The sequence below is a fragment of the Rissa tridactyla genome, chromosome 9 (genome assembly GCF_028500815.1).
Source record: "Rissa tridactyla isolate bRisTri1 chromosome 9, bRisTri1.patW.cur.20221130, whole genome shotgun sequence".
NCBI classification, from domain to species: Eukaryota; Metazoa; Chordata; class Aves; order Charadriiformes; family Laridae; genus Rissa; species Rissa tridactyla.
In genome coordinates this window covers 37,664,401-37,686,945 of record NC_071474.1, presented here as the reverse complement: position 1 = coordinate 37,686,945, position 22,545 = coordinate 37,664,401, and the positions used below count along the sequence as shown (strand labels likewise).

Here is a 22,545-nt window from a genome sequence, read left to right as displayed (position 1 = left end):
CACAGGCAGAGTGGTGGCCAATGCCTGGCAGAGCATTTCGGTGCTCAGGCAGTATTTTTACCACTGCCATGTTTCTCCGGGGGGAGGACGAGATTTCTGACAGGTGGCTGGACAAGACGCTGACCTGCCGCATCCCCTGTAACTCTACATGGGACTTTTCTACCTGCTCTGCAGATTAAAAAGATTGTCAAATTTATTTATTTATTTATTTAACATTATAAACATTGGTACAATTAACTAACAATTAAGACTGCTGCAACAAAGTTAGGAAATGAGTTGCTCCTCTCAGCTTTGTCAGCTGTGTTTGTGGTGGGTCTGACAACGCTCGGCGCACAGCTCCTGCACGGCTAGGATTTCATGCCACAACAAACCAGGAAAGGAAGAATCTAGATAAAACAGAACTGCAAAACTGGCAGAGGCTCCAGGGCAGATATGTAATATCTGAGATGATACTGACTTATTTTACTGATTCGATTTCAGGTTGATGAAGCCTCCGTAAATATGAAGTTTTTGCTTGGCTGAGGTAGATACTAAGCTTTATTAATCATCTATTAGATAGTTCTACCTTACGGAGCAATGTTGCAAAACCATGTAAAAATTACCTACCAGTATCTTTTATTTTAGCAATATACTGAGTACGCTATATATTACTAAGAAACCTATAACAGATGATCAGCTGAAATCTTATTTCCATTTATAAGTGATAAAGATAATTAATGTAGTACCATGTTAAATATGATAGAGCTTGAGCCTATTTCTCTCAGTTCTTATTCTCTATCCAAAAAGGGACAGAAGCTACTCGGCATCTCTGAGGATTAGGCCACAAGCTAGACTAGATTAAATCTGCCCTTAGCCACAAACATCTATAAAAGACAGAAGGGGGAAATATAAGGAAAGAGATACTCCCACAGTTGGGGAACAGATGTGAAACCCAGTCCAAGGAAACACAGGGAATGAGAGGACAGCGGTATGATGAAAGATGAGTAAGAGGATGAGCTAAAAGCAATTAATGCCAAATTATGTATCACCAGTATTATAAAATTTTGTTTGTTGAAAACAGTAAGAATCATTTGTGTTCTCTGGAATGAGCTCAGAAGAGACTGGCCAGCCAAAAGATGACTTTTTAATAAAATACTTCTGTAGAAAAAGTTGCAAGAATTTTAGATGTTAAATATTGTTCATCATGCAGAAACTGCAGAGAACGAGAGGTCATTATATACTCTCCTTGTAGACACATTTTCTGTCATCCTTGTCGCTACATTTAATAGACCAGCTGTTAGAAAACTCTCGATGCTTATGCTAAAGTCTTGCATACTAAAATGTTTAAATTTAAAGAGTATTAGGAAAATATGGAACAAAATCAAATACTTGCTATCTTTGCTGAAGTTTCCAATCAAATCTAAACCTGAGTTTATTTAGATTAGCCTATTAAAAACTATCAAGCAGGCTAGCATTTACAATGAATCTTTCCAGAACAGGTTATTACTATCCTGTAGCAAAATTTTTCCCTGTTACCTCAAAGCCTAGTTTCCACTTTTACCAGTTATTGAACAGGTTTGTTATTTCTTATTAAAATCTTGATGACAAGAAAAACAAATGGGATAAGTTGTTTTTAAACAGTCGAAAATAAGATCAGTGGCCTTCTCTGTTTATTGGTCTCCAAACTCCATCCCTTTTTACATAGCATTTTCTTTGTCTCGGTAAAAATAACCCCTTTTCCCTGCTCTTTTGGAGACTAAAAATTGTGTTGAGGAACTGGATTTTGAAGTCTTCTCCCGCTTGGACTGTCATGAGCCTCTGACACCTTTTAGTTGTTGCTTCCACATGTTTGTTTGAGCATCCTAGAATTTTCCACCATGATTATATTATGGCCTTTACTGCCTCAAGAGAATGGACTGCTCAGTACGCCCCCATAACCTCAAAGACTGCATTAACTTCAAGTGATTTCCTCCCTTTTTCCACAGATTTCACTTGGACAGAATACTGGCAGAGGCAGTTATTAGTGTAATTACTAGGGCTGGGTACTTGAGTATTGTCACAACTTTTTTCAATTAAGGTTAAGTTCACCTCAAGAAACTAGTGCTACTGAGTGGGTATTAAAAAAATTCTACTTTACAAAAGAAACCCCTGAATTTGAAACATGATTCATGTTCTGAATGCATTACAAAGTAAATAAGTTCAATTTGCCTTTTTTTTCCTTTAGTTTACAAAGATACCGGACAGTTTAGCATGAAGGAAAATGGAAACAATTCTTTGGTTGAAAAATAGAACCTTGCATTTATCAACTAGGAATTATTCTTTAAGTTTTCATTGTAAAATATATGAGATGTGGCATCATGTGTAAGTAGGCTGGCAAATAACCTATAGTATGCAAAAGCATTATTGTGGGTAACGTGAGTAATTCCAACCAATACTTTCATCCTGCAAGCATGCGTCAAGTCCACACGCCGCTTCCTACTGTGCCATGAAGTTATCCGCTTAGGTTGTACTACTGATGGCTTATTTATCTCATTTAAGTACTGAAATGCTAAGAAGTTTGTTTCTAAGGATACAGAGTGCCTTGCTATCTCTTTCTGGCCTGCAAAGTCACTTCTGCAGCTGGATTGTTATAACCAACTCCCTCACCGTCTGTCGCAGACGCCTAATGTGCAACGTTCATTCTTTTAAAGAAATGCCTACATTGCAATGCCAAAATGCTAACTGGAAAGGGGGGAAGCCACTTGCTTTTGCTTTAGCGCTGGAGAAGCAAGGACTGAGCTGCGACGTAGCGTCCTCAGTTCTGGGGCCTGCTGTGCACCCTCTGTAACTGTCGCAGATTTTAAAGTTTGCAGTAGAACTGCTAAAGCACAGCCCTCTAGTGTGCCTCTGAAGGCTTTTTTAGTATTTCTTTGTTGCTAGAACTCCAGCTTTCCTGGCTGGCTGTATCTATGATCATTCAAACTCCATGTGAAATGCATGTGACAGCTACGAAACGCATTCCCAGCTTTCAAGTTTAAACCTCTCCATCTCTGCTTGGTGATCAGCAAACTGGTTTTTAGAGGGAGACTTCATTCCTTCAAAGTGAACAAATCAAATCTACTTTACAATTAACAAAGGTGAATTTGATTAACATTAGTATTTATTAAATTCAGAGCATTTCTCTACAGCCAGACTTCTAAAAGGACTTTTGCAAAACTGTTTTCTTGAACACGGTTCACATATTACTGTTACTGTGCTTTACTTACCTGTGCCTTGTGTCTCTATTCCTAGTAAGACAGATCAGTTCAGGTTTAAAAGAAAAAAAAGAAAAAGACAAGAAATGTTAGTCCTCAACAAAACTGTATTCTTTGCCTAACTGCTCACAGAGCTGTATCCGAATAACAAAACAATGTTTATCCTGTTACTCAGCATTATTTCTTTCTCTTCCTTTCCACTGCCTGCACATTGTCAGGTTAATTCTGGACAATCAGCACACAACATCATCACCAGCAATGTTAACTAGTTGGAGATTCATGGGCGTTGAGTAAAAGAAATTTAATGTATCAGTGTCTGAAGTCTTTCCTGCCTTCCCCTCTGGCTCTGAAAGGGAATGGGAAGCTGGAGTCGTAATTACAGGGGAGTCGTTAATGGTGGCACAGCCCAGCCTGACACACGGCAGTCTGCAACACCGGGTTTACTCTCGTCTGCTTAAACTCAAGTCATATCCTTTGTTACAGATGAGGAACAATTGCATTACTTTACTTGTATTAATTATTTACTTGTATTAATTAAAAAGTGTATTAATTTTAAACATGGTAAGTCATAATAGTAAGTATGTAATAAGCATTAAGTAAATGTAAGTAAGTACTTACTTGAATGTACTGTACTACTTAGGTAGAGTACATTTAGTACATTAGTACGTTTTAGGTACAGTAAGTACTTACTTAAATGTTACTGTAAATGTAAGTAAGTAATAAAGATATTTGCTATTGAATTATGGGGTTTTCTTCAAAAATACACTTCATGGAATATTTTAACTTTTTTGAGAAAATGTATGAAAAATCTCACAGGAAGAAAAATTAGCTCTATTAATTCTGCACTTTGTAGAAATTCATTACACAAAACCTGTTCTAAAGGCCACTTAAGATGCCTGTTTTAACTGATGACTTTAAAGTAAGCGTAAGTTTTCTGACAAGTTTGTTTGACCGTCGATGAGACGTATGCTCGCAAGGCAACTAAATGTGGCTGCTTCTTTAAGTCACAAGTGAAAAAAGGCTCACCGTAGTTTTCATAGGCATATCACGGCCAGGATAATGAACACTAGTCAGAGAAAGCTAATTATTTTTTTACCTTAATTCTAATATACCAATTGAGTTTCCAGAGGGGAAGATCCGTCTGACAAAATTGAAGTCGCCAATATACACGCTACCATCAGGCCCAGAAGCGAGAGCAACTGGAGCAAAGAGTTTGCTGTTGAGCGCAAGGCCATTGCAGTTGGAGCAGGAGACACTCCTCTGGTGTCCATTGCCCATCACGGTTGAGATGACTGGCGGCTGCTGGGAAATGAACATGTTTTCACCATTTCCTTTGTGTACGATTCCTAAGGGAAGGGGAGGCAGAAAACAGAGACAAAAAAAGCAAATATATATCATTCAAACTATTCCACAGTTCTGGATTATGCAATCCTCTCGAAAATCAGATTACCAAAACCGCAACAAACATCGGATCTCTTAAAGACTGTCACAGGGTTCCAATGATCTCTTCCAATTTTGTTCAGTCCCAAGCTTCCCCGTCACCATTTTGTCGATCAGTGGTTACTGGCCATTTTAAAAGCCAACATCATGAGGAGAACTCATGGTTGGTTAATGCTCTAACAAATTGACTGCTAATTGCAGTGCTATCTGATTTCTTGGGGATTACTACTTTAATATTCATTTTAGTCATAAATTTTTATTAGGTAGCAGAGGAATTTCTTAGGCAGTTTGAATATTTAATTACAGGAGATTAATAGCAGGACTACTATGCATTTTTCACAACAGAGCACTGAGTGGCAGTACAAAATCTATATTCAAATTCAAATGTGAGTCCTTCATGGTACATAGAAATGGTGCCAAGTGCAGCAAAGCCAAGTCAAAGAATAATTCTGAGGCACAAGTGAATTTCTTACCAGCAAGAATATATTAAGTTCTGCCATAAAGTTTAAAACAACTTTCCAGTCTGTCAGTATTTTAGCAGAGCTCTGCAGCATATGTTGTTGAAAGTCTTCCCAATTGCTAGGCTGCGGATACCAGGACTAGTACAAATGTGTATTTTATCAAGCTGACAGCTGTAGTGTGTTGTTTTTTTTTTTCTTTTAATAACAATGTGTTAATATAGTTAAGAAGTACCTTTAAAATTACACGTTATTGTAAGATATTGGCTATTTCTGAATGGAAGATAGGTATTCTTTTACACCACAGTTCAAAATCTCTTTTTCCCTTGGAAAGCCCAGTATTTCATCAGAAAAATGGCACGATTAAAGGAATACACACAAAGGAATATACTTTCTGGAGGACTCTTACACTGGGAAATAAGCATATTTAGCTACTGCAGGAAGTAGATGTTGAGACACGTCCAAATTTTCCCAAAGTATGGCAAATGCCTTTATGTACTGTCTCTACCAACTTTTGTCAAACTATTTTTTTGTGGCTTTCAGGTAAGTCTGAAGCTAAAATTCTCCTTGAAATTACTGAATGTTGCCACAGCTATTTCGAAGGGAATTATATTTTTAAAACTTTATTTCTGAAGAGTAATGAACAGAATACATATATTTGCTTGAACATTGGCTTAGAAAAAAGCATCTTGGAAATATGCCAGTAAAATTAATGGCAATATCCTCCCTTACGCACCGGATAAAAATACTACTAAATGAAGATGCTGCCCTTTGTCTGAAATTAACAATGTAAAGGTAATATTTCAACTGCCTCATACAAATGCCAGTAAATAATTAGGGCTCTGGAGAATATGTTTTGCTGTCAATAAATGTAAGCATGTGCTTAATTTCAGGCTTTCGAGCTGCTGCTTTAATTTTAGTCAGTGCTGTGTTGCACTGGGGCTGAAATTACCGTAAAGCATAAAGTCCCTGTAAAATTACCCCTCCTTTCCCCAGATAAATAAAAATGGAATCAATACACTTGCCCATCAGAAGAAAAACTTAATTCAAAGAATACTCTGAAAAATCGGTTAATGGCACATTCATTTGTATTCATGAGATATAGGTGTCTTTAAAAGGACTCTATACAGGAACCAGTATTTATAGTATACTAAACTCACCAAAACCTTTGTGCTAGAAAACATTAAACTCTACTCATGTCACAAATTAGAAGTGATCAAACCTCTAAACTGGAGGGGGAGAAAAAAAAAGTGAGAAAAGAACAGTTTAATCTAGCTGAGAACAGGATGCGATCCTTTATTAACCTAACAGCTATACGGATGCTAAACCATATACATTTAAAAAGCTTGAGTTTCCAGTGACAGCCACATTGGACCAATATATGCTATTTCACGTCTATGCTGCTGGAATCGGACATCTTGGTTTCTTTTTTCAAGATACGTACACCTTGCAATAGAACACCATTTTTTCTTGCTATGGATTCTGCATGCCAATACTTGTCCCTCCACAGCTTCGACTGTGCTATGAAGTGCAATCCTCTATAATTGCATCTATCTATTTTTACAACTTTTCTGTTGTACTTAGTTTATTTTGTAACATCTCTGAAATGAATAGCTTTTATGGGGAGGGAGGTAAGGCTGTCCACCCTGTCTCCGAGCAGGAACGCCGTGCACAGCAGCAGTCCTGCTGGGAGACAAGGCTTAGCGGATGAAGTGAGATATAAGCTCTTCAGGACTAGTTAACTAAGCAAAGCGAGGTACTTCTAGTTCTAGTTTGAAAACAAAAGTGCAATTTGCAATGGAGAATTTTTAGAAAGACATTTATGTTATATTCCAATGCTATTTCTGGAGTTAATCCAGTGACAGTGTTTCAAAAACAGATGCAAGTTTCATGCTTCTAAAAAGAGCAGCTCTTCATACATACAGGGGGAATGCTTTAATTAAAAGTGAAAAATCTTAATATATTCATAGTCAAGAAGGCTACTCATTCTTTTCATTTCACTGACGGTGGCATAGAGATAAGTCTGAAATGTATACTTCTAAGTTTGAATCACATTCTTGTCCTTATTTACAGTACATTTTATATATCTGAAATGGAAGAGCAGTTCACTAGTTTCTTGATAAGACCAGAAGCATACTTGTAATTTTTATCCTTTTGGTTAACACAGTTATTTATAACTGTTATAATACATTTTTTTGGTTTTGTGGCTTTACAGGCTGCTCTGTTAGGTATGCACAAGCACAATGACTAGAGTAAATTCTTTTCTGCTCCTGCTTTTCTAGCTCCTATGTATGAGCCAGGTGTGCATGCTCAAAGCCCATTATAATCACGAGGAACATCTGAGACACCACTGAGCTCTGGCTGGGCTTTGTCATCCTCGCTGGAGATCTCTCACACGAGACCGCGACAGAAGAGACCCACTGATTTCAAGTCAGATGTGCTTATGCCCTCCCCTCCCCAGATGGTGTCTCTGTAAGTAATGCATAAAGACATGTAGCAGCTTCCCCCTGCCTTCAGCCTTGATCATGCCCAGCACAGTGAGAACAGGCGAGGAAGAGGAGCGGGGATAAGAAGCTGCCTGTTCCCCATCCTTTTTATTGGGTTGGGATAGCAGGCACAGCCAGGATGATTTCAGAGGAGGCGGCATGTGGCTGACAGGTCAGAGCTCTGTGGTGTTCTCAGCCACACAGCTGAGACAGGGCCAGGAAGCAATTTGTCACCATATACCCCGTGCTCAGGAAAGCAATGATTTAGCCCCACTCTGATTATAATTGTATACTTCACGAAATCTGGGAACATGTTAGTGCCTATGGGGTGAATTGTAGTAGGAACCACTGCAGTTAGCAGATAGTCATATAAACTGGAGTTACTGCCAGCAATTTAGTCTTGAAATTAAACTATGCAAGTGGTAAATTGGCACTAAGGAGTAGAGACTATGGGGCTCACAGTTGGGGGCTGAGCTGACTGAGGTCAGATTTCTCTTTGTGTTAAATGTCAATAGCTGGCATTTAAAAGAGACAATCTATACAAACCAATAAGACAGGGTATGAAAGAACCGCTGTTTAAAATGTCAAACTATTTTAAATCAAAACAGAAATCCAGATAATTTACAAACTAAATCTGACCTTTTGTATGTGGAATATTTATACTGTAGCTGCGCATTCAACAACAGAACTTGTAAAAACCTGACAGCCATACATCTGTGCATGAATCTTCATTAACAGAAGTTTGCAGATGGAAATAGATTTTAGTGGACAGACTCTCAGCTGGAGCAAACTGAGAGAACTTTACTGAAGCCAATACTCTGCTGATTTATAAGTGCTGAAATCTGACCCCAAGTTTCTCTTCCCCTGGACAGTGAGATATCTGTTTATTGGCAAAACCATATTTTTCTAGTTACCATAATTTATCTACAACTCTTGTTTTAATAATTTAATACCACTAATTCCTGACTCTAGGTATTAAGGCAGGAAAAGACCCCCCCCCCCAGGAATGAAACAAAAGCAATAAGACAACAGATTCAAGTCTCCGTGCTTGAAGAATCTCTATGCAGGGTTAAGACACCAAAAGCATTTGCAGGTTTTTTTTTTTTTTTCTAATGCTTCAAAAGGTTCTGGATTGTTTATCCTGAAGAGTAACTTACTGCGCTTCTCCACAGAGTGGGCAGCCACAAAAGCTTCTGCATACCGGCCTGGCAGCGTGGTTTCGGAAGTGCTACCTCTCGTTCTGCCAGTCTGTTTTCCCGCATGGTTCGTCTCCCTGGTGCTGTGATGCTACTAACCAGTATTAGTCATGGGATGATTTAGGCGTGCAGACACTTCACTAAGACTATAACACACTATGAACTGACCTAAAAGGTGGTACTTCTATACCAACAGTGTGAGAATGAACCTACATCACTATGCCCTTTTTTCATCCAAATGACCAAAATGTGTTAGTGATCACAAGTTAGTGATAGTAGTGTTTAATACCTGGGAGCCAGAACATTAAAAATATCCTTTCGGATGGCACTTACAGTTCAGTTCTCAATAAATGAGGGTGCACATTCAAGCAAAGAGGATTACACATTAGAAAGTGTAATGCTTAAAATCTGAACAATTAATTCCTTTAAAATTTGTATTCTTCTTCTGCATGGCCAGTTAATAAAGGAAGGACTTACCACTTTGTGGATTTAATACATGGTGTTTGTTTATAGACCAGCCTCCCAGATTTGAAGCATCCATTTCAAAGCCTTGAAGGATTACTGTTCTCTTCTCCCACAGAATAAAATCAGGACATGTTTCATATTCATATCCCACCGACACTGCAAACAAATAATTAAAGATCTATCAGTCTACCTTTTCCTCTGTAAACTACTCAGTAATTTTTCATTCCAGGTTTTGATATTCATCTGTCAAGTAACGATGCCACTAATTTTCCTCTGCCTGATTGCTATTGTTGAATAGCATTTTTTTAAAAAAGGGTTTTAAGAGATTAGTATGTTATTACAGCTATAGTTACTACTGTTTCAAAGGAGGAAATTTTCTGTTGTATCAGTTATGGATTTCTTAAGAGTATAAATCTCCTCCAGTGACTTCTAACTTGATTGTTTATTGCATTTCTGCTAATTACCTGAATAACAGCTTAAATAGAAAAAAATCCATGTTAAAACAAACTGGGTTTAATTTGTTTGCTAATTGTAAAAACTGTAGTTAGGCAGAAATGGATTGTCAAGCTGAAAACTTTGAGAATTAAACTTGTATCTTAACAGGCTTGCACGTCACAGGGCTCCCCTCTACAGCTGGCTGAAATACCTGCTGAGAGTCTTGTATTTCCCTAAGGATGGTGGGTTTTGCGGGCACTCAAACTGACCAAAAAAATCTTCCCTTTAGTACTTCAGTAAAACAAAAAAACCTCTTTGAAATTTATTTTTGGTGTCTCTAATACAACAACATTTTTTTAAAGTTATTTATCTTCTCTAGTTAATCTTTTTAGACTTCAGTGCAAATCATTCATAAAGGAAGAATGTTATTTTGACACCAAATCCTAAAATTTGATCTAGGAAATACTGAAAGCCATATATATGAGCCTTTCCAAAATAAAAATTTATTTAAAATATTTTAATATACAAAATAAAAAATACTTAAACCCCCACAGTTTTCAGATATTTTCAACATTTTCTCCTCACTTTTTCTATGTAGCTGCTTTAGGTACATTTTACTTCAACCATAAATAGTTTTAATACCATCTAAACTCCATTACTGGATGTCATCAAAGTATTTTGACCAGCTATAGCAGGGAGAATTTGTGTTTGTAAGATACATGTTTTATGGCAAACTGAAAGCTGTTCCTTACAGCAAATTCACTTAGAGCTGCTTCATCATTTTAGCAGAAAGAACCTGTTTTTGCAGCTAAACTCTGACTTGTAAAGATCACATCTCCTTAAGTACTGTAAATATTGTATGTTTCAAACGTTATGGGTTTCAGTCTGAGGGTCCAGCAGCCACTCTTTCCAATTTTTCTGTTGCAGGAGCTCTTATGACTAAGATCAGCAATGTTTCTGGGTAACTCCCTGGGCATAGTGCCCGACTGTGAGCTTCTTCCAGAGCAGCCACATCCTGTGCTGAGATGAGCCATCACGGTTCAGTAACCGAACACGCTATATTCTAGGTGTTAATGCAGAGAGAAGATAAAGGGCAGATTTTTCCTATGAAGCAACCTCAACACTTGCCACCTACACGTTAGCATCTTTTACTCCATTCATGCACTTAACACGTTCAACCCTGGGTCAGAAGTGTATACTTGAAAAGAGTAAAGACCTATAATACGAAGTCGCTCAGCCTTCCTCAGTGAACCATTACAGACCCACAGGACAGTTCACCAGCGGCTGGAAGGTACCATGCTGGTATCTGGGTCAAGGGAGGTGTAACAATTCACACCATCCGAGAATCTGTGCCAACGGATCCACAGTGGCACATTTACCAGGACTGTAGCTAACACTGTAAAGCATCTGCTATTCCCTGCCTATAGCTGATGTTTCTGAGATGCCAAATACCCTCTAGAGGTTATCATCCCCTTTCTTAAAAGTTCACTGTTCTCTGCTCTCATAGTTATTGTGTGTAGCTGCCCTTTTGTCCCTTCTCATCAGTGAGAGACACGTGGACATACGCTCACTTCGTGTGTGTCTATAACCGTGTTTCCATGTATACTTACACATAGTTATGAAAGAAGTCTATGCTCCAAAAAGGAATATCGTGTAATCTTAGGGAGGGTCTCCTCAGACATCTAACTGGAAGTACGATGTAACATCCAGAAAATTTCCTATCAATCGTTTTGCATGCAAAGCAATCAAAGCAAAGCATAACAATTGTAAAGTCAACCAAGCGACTGCAGTGCCACTTGAAACAGAAGTACTTTGTTACTGGCAGGTTTGTCAAAATGCAATTTTGGAAATGAAACAACAATCTCAGTCAGCTTACCCTCATTGCGCGGTGTATTTCCTAGTCAATTTATAGCCCTTTTCTGAGGTGACTGAGATTTTACCACATTTTACTGCATGAGATTTTACTGCAACTGTAGTGACTATGTTTTTTGGACAGCAAGTACAGTTCTTTGCAGTCTTAAAATGGATTTCCAAAAGATTCATCTGTACCAAAAATCTATTCTTTTCATACAACTATTTCAAAGAATGAACAATAACTTGTTAGTAGTGACAAGATATCCCAGTTTAAGGACTGCTGCCAAATACAGGTATAAATAAAAGACATGATTAAACAGGACAGTAACCTCTACCCAATCTCTCCTGAAATATTTGTACTCATGAACATCTTACTTCTTCGAACAATGGATATAATGAACCCGATCAAAGTAACAAGTAACAAACAGAGAAGATCTGAGTCTGTTGTGCTTGAGAGCTGGTTTATGTTCGCACCCAGAAGGGTTAGTCCTTGCACATCACTTCGTGCTGCTGTGTGGTCTGCAAGGGCTTGCAGGAGTAAGATTGAGCATGTATGGAGTTATACAGGAGAATTCATTGAGGTTTCTACTGAAATCCTTCCTTTTCCTGTGTTAAATTACAAGGGGACGTAGACTTTGCCACCAAGGTTTTGTGTGTCAACCTCCACATGATGTTTTTTTATTCAGAATAAAGAATGTTACGTTATCATCTCAGCTGTTACTCTGGGAAAACGGCCTCTTGTTAGGGACCTGGGGACTAGACAAACACCAGCAAACATTTCTCCAACAAATTTAAACAGAACCACCCGTGTATGGAAATATGCTCAGAAAGTCTTCTTTTTGGTAACTGGTTATGTGATCATTGCTGTCAATAACTCTGAAGAAAAATAAAGATGCTTACAGTATTTATAAAACCAAAAGCAGATGGTTATATTCCTGAGTTCCAGGACTTCAACCTGCAGCATTTTAATTTAATTAAAATGAAAACTCAACAGAAGGCATTATTAAATATTGGTAATATACTGGCAGAGGAAATTATTTTGACAAAAATTCATATAATAGATGCATATAAAGGTCCCTGGGTACTACAGTGTGTCAAATTAAATAAGGCTTTATTGGAATCTAACAAAGCATGCTAACAATACACTTAAAATAGAAAGATTTTTGCTTCTATTTTGCAAGAAGCATAATTAAACTAAACTTTAAGTAAAAGAAAAAAATCTAAGCACCAATTAAATAATTTAAAAGTTGTTATCCAGCACTATTACGTAAGCTTTATTCATATTTAAACATATTATGCTCATTTACTTCTAATTTGGGGATCTGTAACTACAGTATCATTTCATAAGATGTTATGTATTTGATTTAAATTGTTTTAAAGTCCAGATATGTAATGGGCTTCATGATCACCAGAAGACTCTTAAATGATGCAGAGGGACCAGGAGGCATACTCAACTGTCCCCCTCAAACACGGTAGCGTCACTGTGCAGTGACAGGCTGAAGATAAGGCACATGTAGCCATGCTGAGGAAAGCCCCAGGTGGCACCCGTGACCCATCTGGTCCTGCCTGACCACCCATAGGAGTGCCAAAGGGCACACTGGAACTTTTTGTCATTTCTATGTTTTCACAAATATGTGTAAGTGACCCGTTTAATACCTTCCCTCACTGCAAAACACCAGCAGGAATCTATATCTGCAATGGGCTAGGGTTGATTTTTCCCCCCTAATAAGAAGGCTTCACGAAGACAGACAGGCCAAAAAGGGGACCATGCGCCCACACCCAGGACGTTCAGAGCCCTCTCTGGTATCAGTGCCAGCACCTGACCGACCCCTTCGAAAAGTTGTCTACCCTCCTGCAGATGTGAGCCAGATGTGGTAGATCAGATGCAGATATGAGGATGCAGCAGCTCAGGACACCTTGCGCTAAGGGGGGAGTTTTGATCACTTCAGGCCAACGTAATGTGTGAGCTGCGGTGGGAATGAGAAGACCTGCGCTTCTGCACTAGCATTCATAGCAGATCAGGAAACTAATGAAGCTGAAAATTTATCACTTATCTTCTGGTTGCTTCAGTTTTCAGCTGAATTTGTTCCTGATCTGGCTCATTTAATGATCAAATGAATGCGAGTGGTGGCCCAGGGGTAAGGAGAGAACGTGGGAACGTCCCTTCTGGCAGCAGCCTGCAGTTGTATCTGTTGAAGCAGACTGTGGGACCACAGCCCTGGAATAAGCTCACTGTTTTCTGATGTATTCCTACATGCATTGCACGATGTAAATCATACTCCATATTTTGGTCTCATAACCCTTTGTAGACACCAGTGGCTATGTCTGCATCATTCTCGAAGTAGAAATGACCAGGAAAGTGCTATAATCCTCCTTTCTCCCGTTGCCTCTCCAGGCAGCTCCCTCACAGACCACCTGGCTGGGAGCACACGACAACGTGGTCACGCACTGGATGCTCTGGAGTTGCAGGGCTTGCACGGCCGGGATGACATCTTTTGCCTTTGCAACGGCAAATTTTCAGGCACGCTGCTCATAAGGACAATGCAGCAGGCCCTGGAAAGAGCTTCTGGCTGCCTCTCCGAACAGCATTTTAATATACGGAATGAGGCATATTCCTCACGCGGGCAAATGGCTCCATGTAGCCCTCGCTATTCTTGTTTTATAGCCTGATCCTGCCAATGCTGCTTGCTGTGATTCCCCTGACTGAAAAAGCAAAACAAAACTGCTAAGGAAGTGAATAGGGCTCATTCACAATACTAAGCTTGGCTGGTAAGGTAAATAATCTTAATGGTAAGTATCTATAAGATTAGTCCATTAAGCAACATAACCCCACATTCAATTAAAAAAATAGCAAGACTTTTAAAAACCAAATCATGAAATTAATGAAAAAAATGGCTGGCTAAATAAAATCTATTTGCACAGACAGCACTTCTGCAGCAATTCTCAGAATAGCTGCTTGTGCTGCTTGGTAAAGAAAGCCTAGGAAACATGATGAATTTTGTATAAACATCTTTAAACAACAAATCAAGAAGTTTTAACCGTCGGGAACATGAAATGTAGTAAGAAAGGATGCCTAAAAGTTAGAATTTTGTAAACCCCAAGTGGAAATGACATTTTAAATGTCACAGCCAAAAAATGACAGAAACAATGACACACCAAAGGTCACATTCAAAGTAACATTCAAAAACAAAGACAGCTGAATATAATGCCGTTAGTACATAACCATTCTCCGAGGGAAAAGGGGATTTTCAAATTGATTAAATTAGAAAGATGACATTGGAAGAACAAGAAAATAAATGTTCTTAGGAAATCATACGAGTCACTTTAGCTAAAGAGGCATTTGATTTAAAAGAATGTAAGCGCAGCAACAGAATTTATCAGCCGTATTTTCCTGCCTTGATGTTTGTGAGCACTTCTAATTACATCAAGGTGATCCTACATACCCATAGCCTCGGCCAGACCAGAAACCTTCTGTCCATAGATATCTGTCTTATTCCAGGCAAATGTGTAGACCAAGTTGGCTGCAGCAGGAAACCATTTCTGAAGCAGACGTCCTTCAACAGCAACTATCAGGTGGACTTTTGTCATTCCAGAAGGGATGGTTGTGTGTGTCAAAATAATGCGCAGCAATGTTTTATACCCTGGTGTTCGACTGCTGAGGTAACTCAGCTTCACGAAACTTGAAGGAATTGGGATTTCCTCTTGGACCACCTTGGAAAAAACCACATCATTATACGTACAGCCAAGAAAAATGCAAAATTATAACAGCAGGTGCTTATTTTAAATTTCACAATCATGATGTGAACACAGTACCACTTACAACACTGATCGTCTTCTGTGCTTATTTCAGCAGCGCAGTAGCCAGGCACAGTACAAAATGTCTAACACCAGAAACTGCCTGGTCAACTTACCTGATGGTGGTCTCTCTATTTTGATAAAGAGCCTCTTCCTCCAATGCTTTACTCTTATCTACGACGGGGCAAATACTTTCTCTGTGGACATATTCACACATGAGAGCTCTACAGCTTTACCTTGGCTTTATTATTTGGTTTACTTAATGCGTGTTCTTAACCGGAATATGATTAAAAACTGTTTGAAATATGCACACTCTTTATGTATTACATTACGATCTGAAGATACTATCCTGCTTTGGAGGTAATAACTCTAACATGGGGAGAGCTAAGAAAGAAGACAAATCTTCCTGCTACACCATCTTCTGTGCAGGAGTGCTGGCAGTAAGGCCAGGCTCTGGCAAGAAGGGTCGTGGCGTAGGAAGGCACGGCACAAGGAACATAACAAGCTAGCTGGGGACACACGGCAGGGAAGACGAAACAGTCTGGGTGTCAGAGTCACCTAGGTGTGCAGCAGAGTTCACATCCCACGACACTGCTGTCAGAGACGCTGCCCGAGGCACCTGGATTAAAGCCGGCTTGGGTATGCCCACCGTGGGGTAGTATTGACTCCTGGCTGCAATGAAGACAAGCCCTCAGCAACTAGAAGGACCGCAAAGACTGCGAGCTTGTGAGGGGAAAAAAGAAAGAAACTCGGCCTTGACCTTTCGAATGATGTGGGCCTTTGAGCTACAAACAGGGATTTGGCTCTTGTGACCTCCTGAGAGAGGGGAGCTCTCCTGGGACAGACTGCGAGGAAGAGCAGGCAAGGGAAGAGAGCAGCTCCTTGGAGGATGCCACCGCAGTCACCCAAAAGCCACTGAAAACTAGACCGTACTTGATAAAGGTAATGATTTTAGTGCATTTCTGTAACCACAAGCCAACCTGTCACAATGTTAAATTCGTCAAGTTTGTAAAAATACAAACTGTTTTGTTTATATTCCCCTGTTTTTCAATTTTTCTTGTTTAACAAGAGATTACTTCACTTTCAAAACAATTTTATTTACACGCTGCAACAGTATCACTGTCATAGGATTGCTGCAGTACAGCTGGAGGCCTGCCAGCACTTGTCGTTTCGACATATGAAATGTAGTGTTGCCAGGGAAATCCTGCTCCCTTTATTGTTCTGATTTGCAGTGTTCCCCTTCTTTCCTGCTGACATCCCAGCTGCCCCCTCTGTCATACATCTGACATCTCTTCTCATTTTTTAATAGAAAAGCAGGAAGAAATATTCATGCATTAATATGTGCTAATATATCTCCTTCTCCGACTATTCTGGGCTGCTTTTTGTCCATTTCTCAGTATTGTACAATGGAACTTCACGCTCTGAGGACCCTCCAATGGCAAAAAAGGACTGGGGGCAGGTTCTCTCCGAGTAGACGGAATCTTTGGGTACCTCGCTGTTTAAAGAAGACCCAGGAAGACCTCATGTGGGGTAATATAACTCGGATTTTTCTTACTAGTGTGCATCAGTTACTCTTAACTTATGTTCATTAGTTTCACTTAGTACATTCCGTGAAGCAACACTACGGCCATCAACAACTGGCTGAAACATGATAATGTTTTTAATAGTTATGGAGATGTTCAGGCATGTTTGACTTCAATTCAACGTCTTCTACATGTAGAATAAAGGCCCTGAATCAGTAGCAACACTTTTACGAGAAAAAGAGAAAAGGTTGGAAATATTAATGTCTACAGGTAGCCTCCAAAATATCTTCCAGACTTGCTCAGTGACATTTAAAGAGAACTCAAAAAAGACCTTATTGCTTGAACTCTAACTGCTCAAAAAGCATACTAAAACTACGGGAGTTAACTGGCCTGAAACGTGTAGATATATTTTGTTGGCTGTTTGACTCATACAATTTCTTTTAAGTCTCAAATAAAAGAACAGTTAAATACAAGGTTAATTAGAAATTGCTTCTAAACACTTAAGGGAGTGTCAAGAAAAAAGACATTTAAACAAAAACAATCCTAAAGATCACGTTAAAATTGCTCTACCATGGAAAGTAATAAAACCCAAGAAGCTACAATATAGCTGGAGATGCCATCGTAAAGAACCAGGAGATGTGAATGGATGAAACATCCCCAGGCGTCTTCAAAGCATCTTGGGTCGTGTCTCACATTGATGTATGGGGAAGTTGTACTGTTTATCTGTAACCGAGGAATGGTTTTGTGCATCACTATAAATAAATCAGGACTTCAATCATAAATCATGTTAGGACTCCCCACTTTCTTCTACTTGGAGGTAAGAAATAAAGCACCTTAAAATTTTAACAAAAAAGAAAGAAAAAAAGAGAAAAGCATCTTGTGAAAGAGTACTAAAGAGATATGCACTGGTGTCATTCTGACAAGCAAATAACATCACAGCAGTTAATTGTTCACTATTTGGTATCTCTTCTAAAATTCTCTGGAACTTCTTCTGCAACTGAACTGAAAGTCTCTTCATTACCTGTAGCTCTGGAATAACGGTTCCTCTTTCAGGACAGGACCCTCCAAATGCTGTCAAGGGTGAAGGGAGTACAATCGGATTAGGGCTGACAAAACTACTGATGTCACAAGATGGTGCGTCTGATTCTGTTCTTTGCATTACAACTTTGTCTACAATGACAAATCTATTCCAAGGCAACCAAAGTGTCCTTTTTTCAGATATGAAAGGAGATCTGTCAAAAACTAGAGTGACAGAGATGCCTCCAACAGCCACAAGGTCAAAACTGGAAAAGAGAAAACAAAATGCTTTGTTTCTTTTTGTTTTATCATCATATTACCTTAACTTTTAATGCATCACAAACACTAACTTTATGTTGCTCATTACAGCCCTTGATTTGCTACGTGAAATCATTCAAGTATACCTTTTTGGCATCACCTTGGTATTCACAAAGGAGCTTTACCTCTCTGCGCTCTCTCCCTCTATACATCAATAGCAAGGCAGAGTACTTCACTGTTACTTGACTCTAAATCCCCTCTATTTATCAACTAGAATCGATACTAACGAGTCATCTGTAACAAAAGCATGGACCCAGGTACTTTGGTTTATATGAAAAGAAATTCCTAGCCCAAAAAAGGGAGCTACTCATAATCTATGCAGGTACAGCACGCAGAATAAGAAGTCTCAAAGCCTGTTAGGCCTTTTCTCTATTAACATATCCCGTTCCCTTTTTCTAAAAGTAGCGTGGGAAAAGGTTGAGTACACTGAGCAGGAGATGCCTCTGTGCAGGATATGAAATTTTTGGGAAAGATGCCGATTAATTGCACTGAGAACTGAATAGCTCTTGTACATAAGGCAGGTGATCCTCTGGGACCTGTTGTGAAGAACGTTTGGCATATCTGGTCTCCAAAACAGGGGGACATAGAAGGCACGATACACAGAGTCTCAATTTTCCGAGTTTCTGACATCCATAGTTAGGCAACATAAGGTAATATGTAAATAGATACTTCACCCTCTGTATTATTGAATGCATCTATTACAGAGGCTTTTGATGGTAACAAACTGTGATAAGAAGTCAGACTTAATTATGCATATCTCATCACATTTCCCAAATGACACCGATTACATTCACAGTGAAATACAGGTAGCATATTTTAATGCAACAACTTTATCCAGGCTAGTGCAAAGAGGAAATGATAATTGCTAACTTTCAGTAGTGTGATTTGAAAGTCAATAAACTAAGGTAAAATAAATACGCCTGTTCGTTACTTTTATAAATTGACAAAGCCAAACAAAAAATAATAATTGTGGAAACAGTGACAAACTACGGTCTTTCCCTGTTGGAAGATAGCTTGTGATTCCCTGTCATTCATGACACCACCAAGGAAGATGAAGTCTTAAACTACCCTTAGCAGCTTAATTCAAGCTCAGGAGCAAACCATGACCCTACTGCAAATGGATGGCCAGCCCTGGAGTGCAATATAGAATATATAGGAACTTCATCTCTGAGAACTGAACCCTGCCCTACGAGGCTGGGGAAGAGAGGGAAGCCAGCATTGTCCTGGGCTGGTTATGGAACAGCAATTTAACCATTTTGGCTCTGGAAAGAGTCTGTCCTCACTTTTACTTGTGTGGCTCAGGTGATGAGGTAAAGGAGTTAACTCCATTGACACCTCAGCAAACTACTTGGAAGATTCACAGTTAACAACAAGAAAAAAAAAAAGATAGGGAATTCTCTGGAAAACCTGACTAGTGAAAGTATTCAAATGTCAAGAAGGTGCTGTTATAGCAGTACTGTCACATTTTGACTCCAGGTGTTTGAATACCACTGTAATCTTGTTGCTGATTAGGTTTTTTCTTCTTCTCTTTCTTCTTTGGTCCCTTTACCAGAGAGCTCTAACTAAATGTGCTCCCAGAGCAGAGGGCCAGATGCCATCCTCAATCCACACTATGAACAGTGACGTCTATGAAAATTTTGTACAGGAATGGAAGGTGGTAGATGGCCCTAACTATGCAAATGGTGAAAGACCATACATGAAAGTCTGACCTTCCATCTTGTCGACTGATAGTGTATCCATACTCATTGTGGTGCAGAAAACTGACATTCACTCCAACCAAAGGTGTTCCATCTATCGCTACCACCTGGCCTCGAATGACACATGCCCGTCTGTAACAAGAAGAGTAGAAGGCAACATGTTAGACACATCAGGAGGGTAAGAAGGGCATTGATTTCAGAAACCGTGCTATACTTCTGTCCCAGACAGTCAGAACTACTCTGACACCATTGTGACTGTTGATTTTGAATGAAAATTCAAACAAGTCCAAAAGATTTATTTGAAAAACCATTATCTCATGAAGACGACACACAGACTCTCCCACGAATTGCTGGTGTATGGAGAATATATTTCCATTTCCGGCTATATTTCAGGATACCATTTGTTCTGCCATTGAATAGCACTGCACAGGCTTCACTGATAGCGTGATTTAGCTTGCTGCAGCTCTAGGGGGTGATGATTTGTGAAAGGGGAGAATGAAACCTCATTCTCTGCTGCTAAGAATAGGGCATGGCTGCCTATTAGAAAAAAGCTGAACTAATGCGATAAGGCAGCAGTGAGACACACGGTCTTCACCGTACTTCAGAAAGTTATACAGGTAAATTCAGAGAGCGCCTAATCAAGCGTAACGTACATTTTTCTCAATGCCCCATTACATGTTATGCCCTTTTAAATTCCCTCTGGGATGTGTTGGACTTGCACCCACTTTCCAGCATAAAAATCCTCCTATTCCAGTAACGGGATTCCAATATGTCAGCACAGCAGAATGCATCGAAGTCAACAGACAGGAAAGTGAACTCATTACTAAGTGGGTCTAATCAGAGGATAATAGGATCACAGAATCATAGAAAATGAGAGCTGAAAGGAAATACAAGACTTTATCTTGTCCATTCCTCTGCCTCAGGTAAGATCAACTACACCTACATTACTCCAGACAGATGCTTGTCTAACTCCATCACCTCACCACGTAACCCATTCCAATGCTTCTGTATGAGTGCTTTACTCATGGCAAGTTTTTCCTACTGTCTAATTTCAATCTCCACTCCCATCCTTTAAGACCATTACTTTCACCCTAGCCATGGAAATGGTGAAGAAGTTACTCTCTTTTTCTTAGCTTTAGCCATTTACTTATTTGAAGACTGAAAGGTAAAGGAGACAAGTCTCATCAAGGATGAGGAGTAAGATGTAAAGTACCCTCACGGTGCTGATTAGGACCTAGTGGGATTTTTCTAAGGCCTTACACAGCGACGTTCCACTGAAACACCTTTCAGTATTTTGCCCTGTGCCATCAGGTACGCTACATTAGCATGTCTCCACTGGCTGAACCGATCCAGGTCTTGGGATCTAAGGGTACAATTGCACATATTTCCTGGAACTGTAGTTTCACATAATGAAGTGAACCGTGTATGCAGAAGTCTTTTGATAACGTTAAAATGTTTAGGGTCAAAACCAATAGAATAGTTATAAATGTAACCATCATTAATTACTCAATAGAAACAATAAGCATAAATTTAGACGTTATGTTTCTCTCTCAATTTGAAAGCTCATGGTAGACCTCAACAGACACATCCTACCTTTGCACACTGAATACATAATCTGAAGGAAAAACTTAATAGCTCCTCAGATGAAAGTTATTTAGGATTCTATATATGAATTTAAAAAATATCCTGAGAGAGATTAATTGATCATGATCCAATGAATTCATACGCACAAAATGGAGACGATAAATTTCTGAAAATTCTGACTTGTTTCATAAGATCCCTTCTCTAAAGCCACTCAACAGGACACTAATTTATCACTGTGATATCATCAAACCTGAGAAAATGCAACTGGTAAAAATTAACCCCTTTGCGAGTACTCCATTCACCGCAGTTGCTAATATGAATTCCATGCTCCCAGGACACAGAAAGATGCTGATTTTCAGCAAAGATGCTGATAAATCCCAGAGGAATAGGAGAGGCTGCATTACTGACAGTATGCAAAACAGAGTTCTGATTTACCACCTTTTCGTTTCTACATAAATTGGTTGTGGTCCTATTTTTGAGCAAAACCTGCTGCTCCACTGAAGGCAATCAAGCTCTTGTGTGTCTCAACAGACTCCCAAGACTCACTCAACAAAACAGCCAGGTTCAATTATCCTTTGATTTGTTAGAGCAGAAAATACTGGTTTCTATTGTTTTCTCATATTTCTAACATCAACAGACCTGCCTTTCCTTTTCTAATCCCTTTATTAGTGCACACCATATATTTACAATACACATTGGTGTGAGAGAGAGAGACCCCTAAGAGTCATCATTATTCGGTACATTATTCTCATACTCCTGTTGTTCATTCCACACAGACCTGTCTTCTGACTCTACTCTGTCCTCATATTTTACCAAGCACACAGATTTGTGGGATAACAACTCATCAAAGTCTTCATTATTTCATACATAGTCTTTCTTTTCTCTGCTCATTCACTTTACTTCTCATTACTCATAAATAATATTAAGAAACTTATCTTTCAACTTTCTTGCTCCTTTTTGGTCATATTTTACAAGTCACATACATTTACAGTATGTGATAAAAAGGCATAAACCTCATTATTCTACATTTATCTGTATTGAACTGTCTTTGCAGTCTTTTAGATT

The 22,545-nt window shown here is 39.1% G+C and overlaps 1 protein-coding gene across 9 annotated transcripts in view; it reads right to left on the bottom strand.

Moving 5' to 3' along the window:
- Positions 1-22,545, bottom strand: part of TENM1 (teneurin transmembrane protein 1) — a 942,055-nt gene that overhangs the window by 57,819 nt on the left and 861,691 nt on the right. For 8 of the 9 annotated variants that reach the window (XM_054214857.1, XM_054214865.1, XM_054214860.1 and 5 more), the window contains 6 exons: positions 19,909-20,028; positions 17,886-18,147; positions 14,990-15,257; positions 9,270-9,413; positions 4,309-4,558; positions 3,225-3,245 (listed from right to left, as the gene is read on the bottom strand). In XM_054214857.1, coding sequence (XP_054070832.1) covers positions 3,225-3,245; positions 4,309-4,558; positions 9,270-9,413; positions 14,990-15,257; positions 17,886-18,147; positions 19,909-20,028 — 1,065 coding nt within the window. The remainder of the gene's footprint in view (positions 1-3,224; positions 3,246-4,308; positions 4,559-9,269; positions 9,414-14,989; positions 15,258-17,885; positions 18,148-19,908; positions 20,029-22,545) is intronic. The other variant, XM_054214863.1, reaches the window with a different exon arrangement.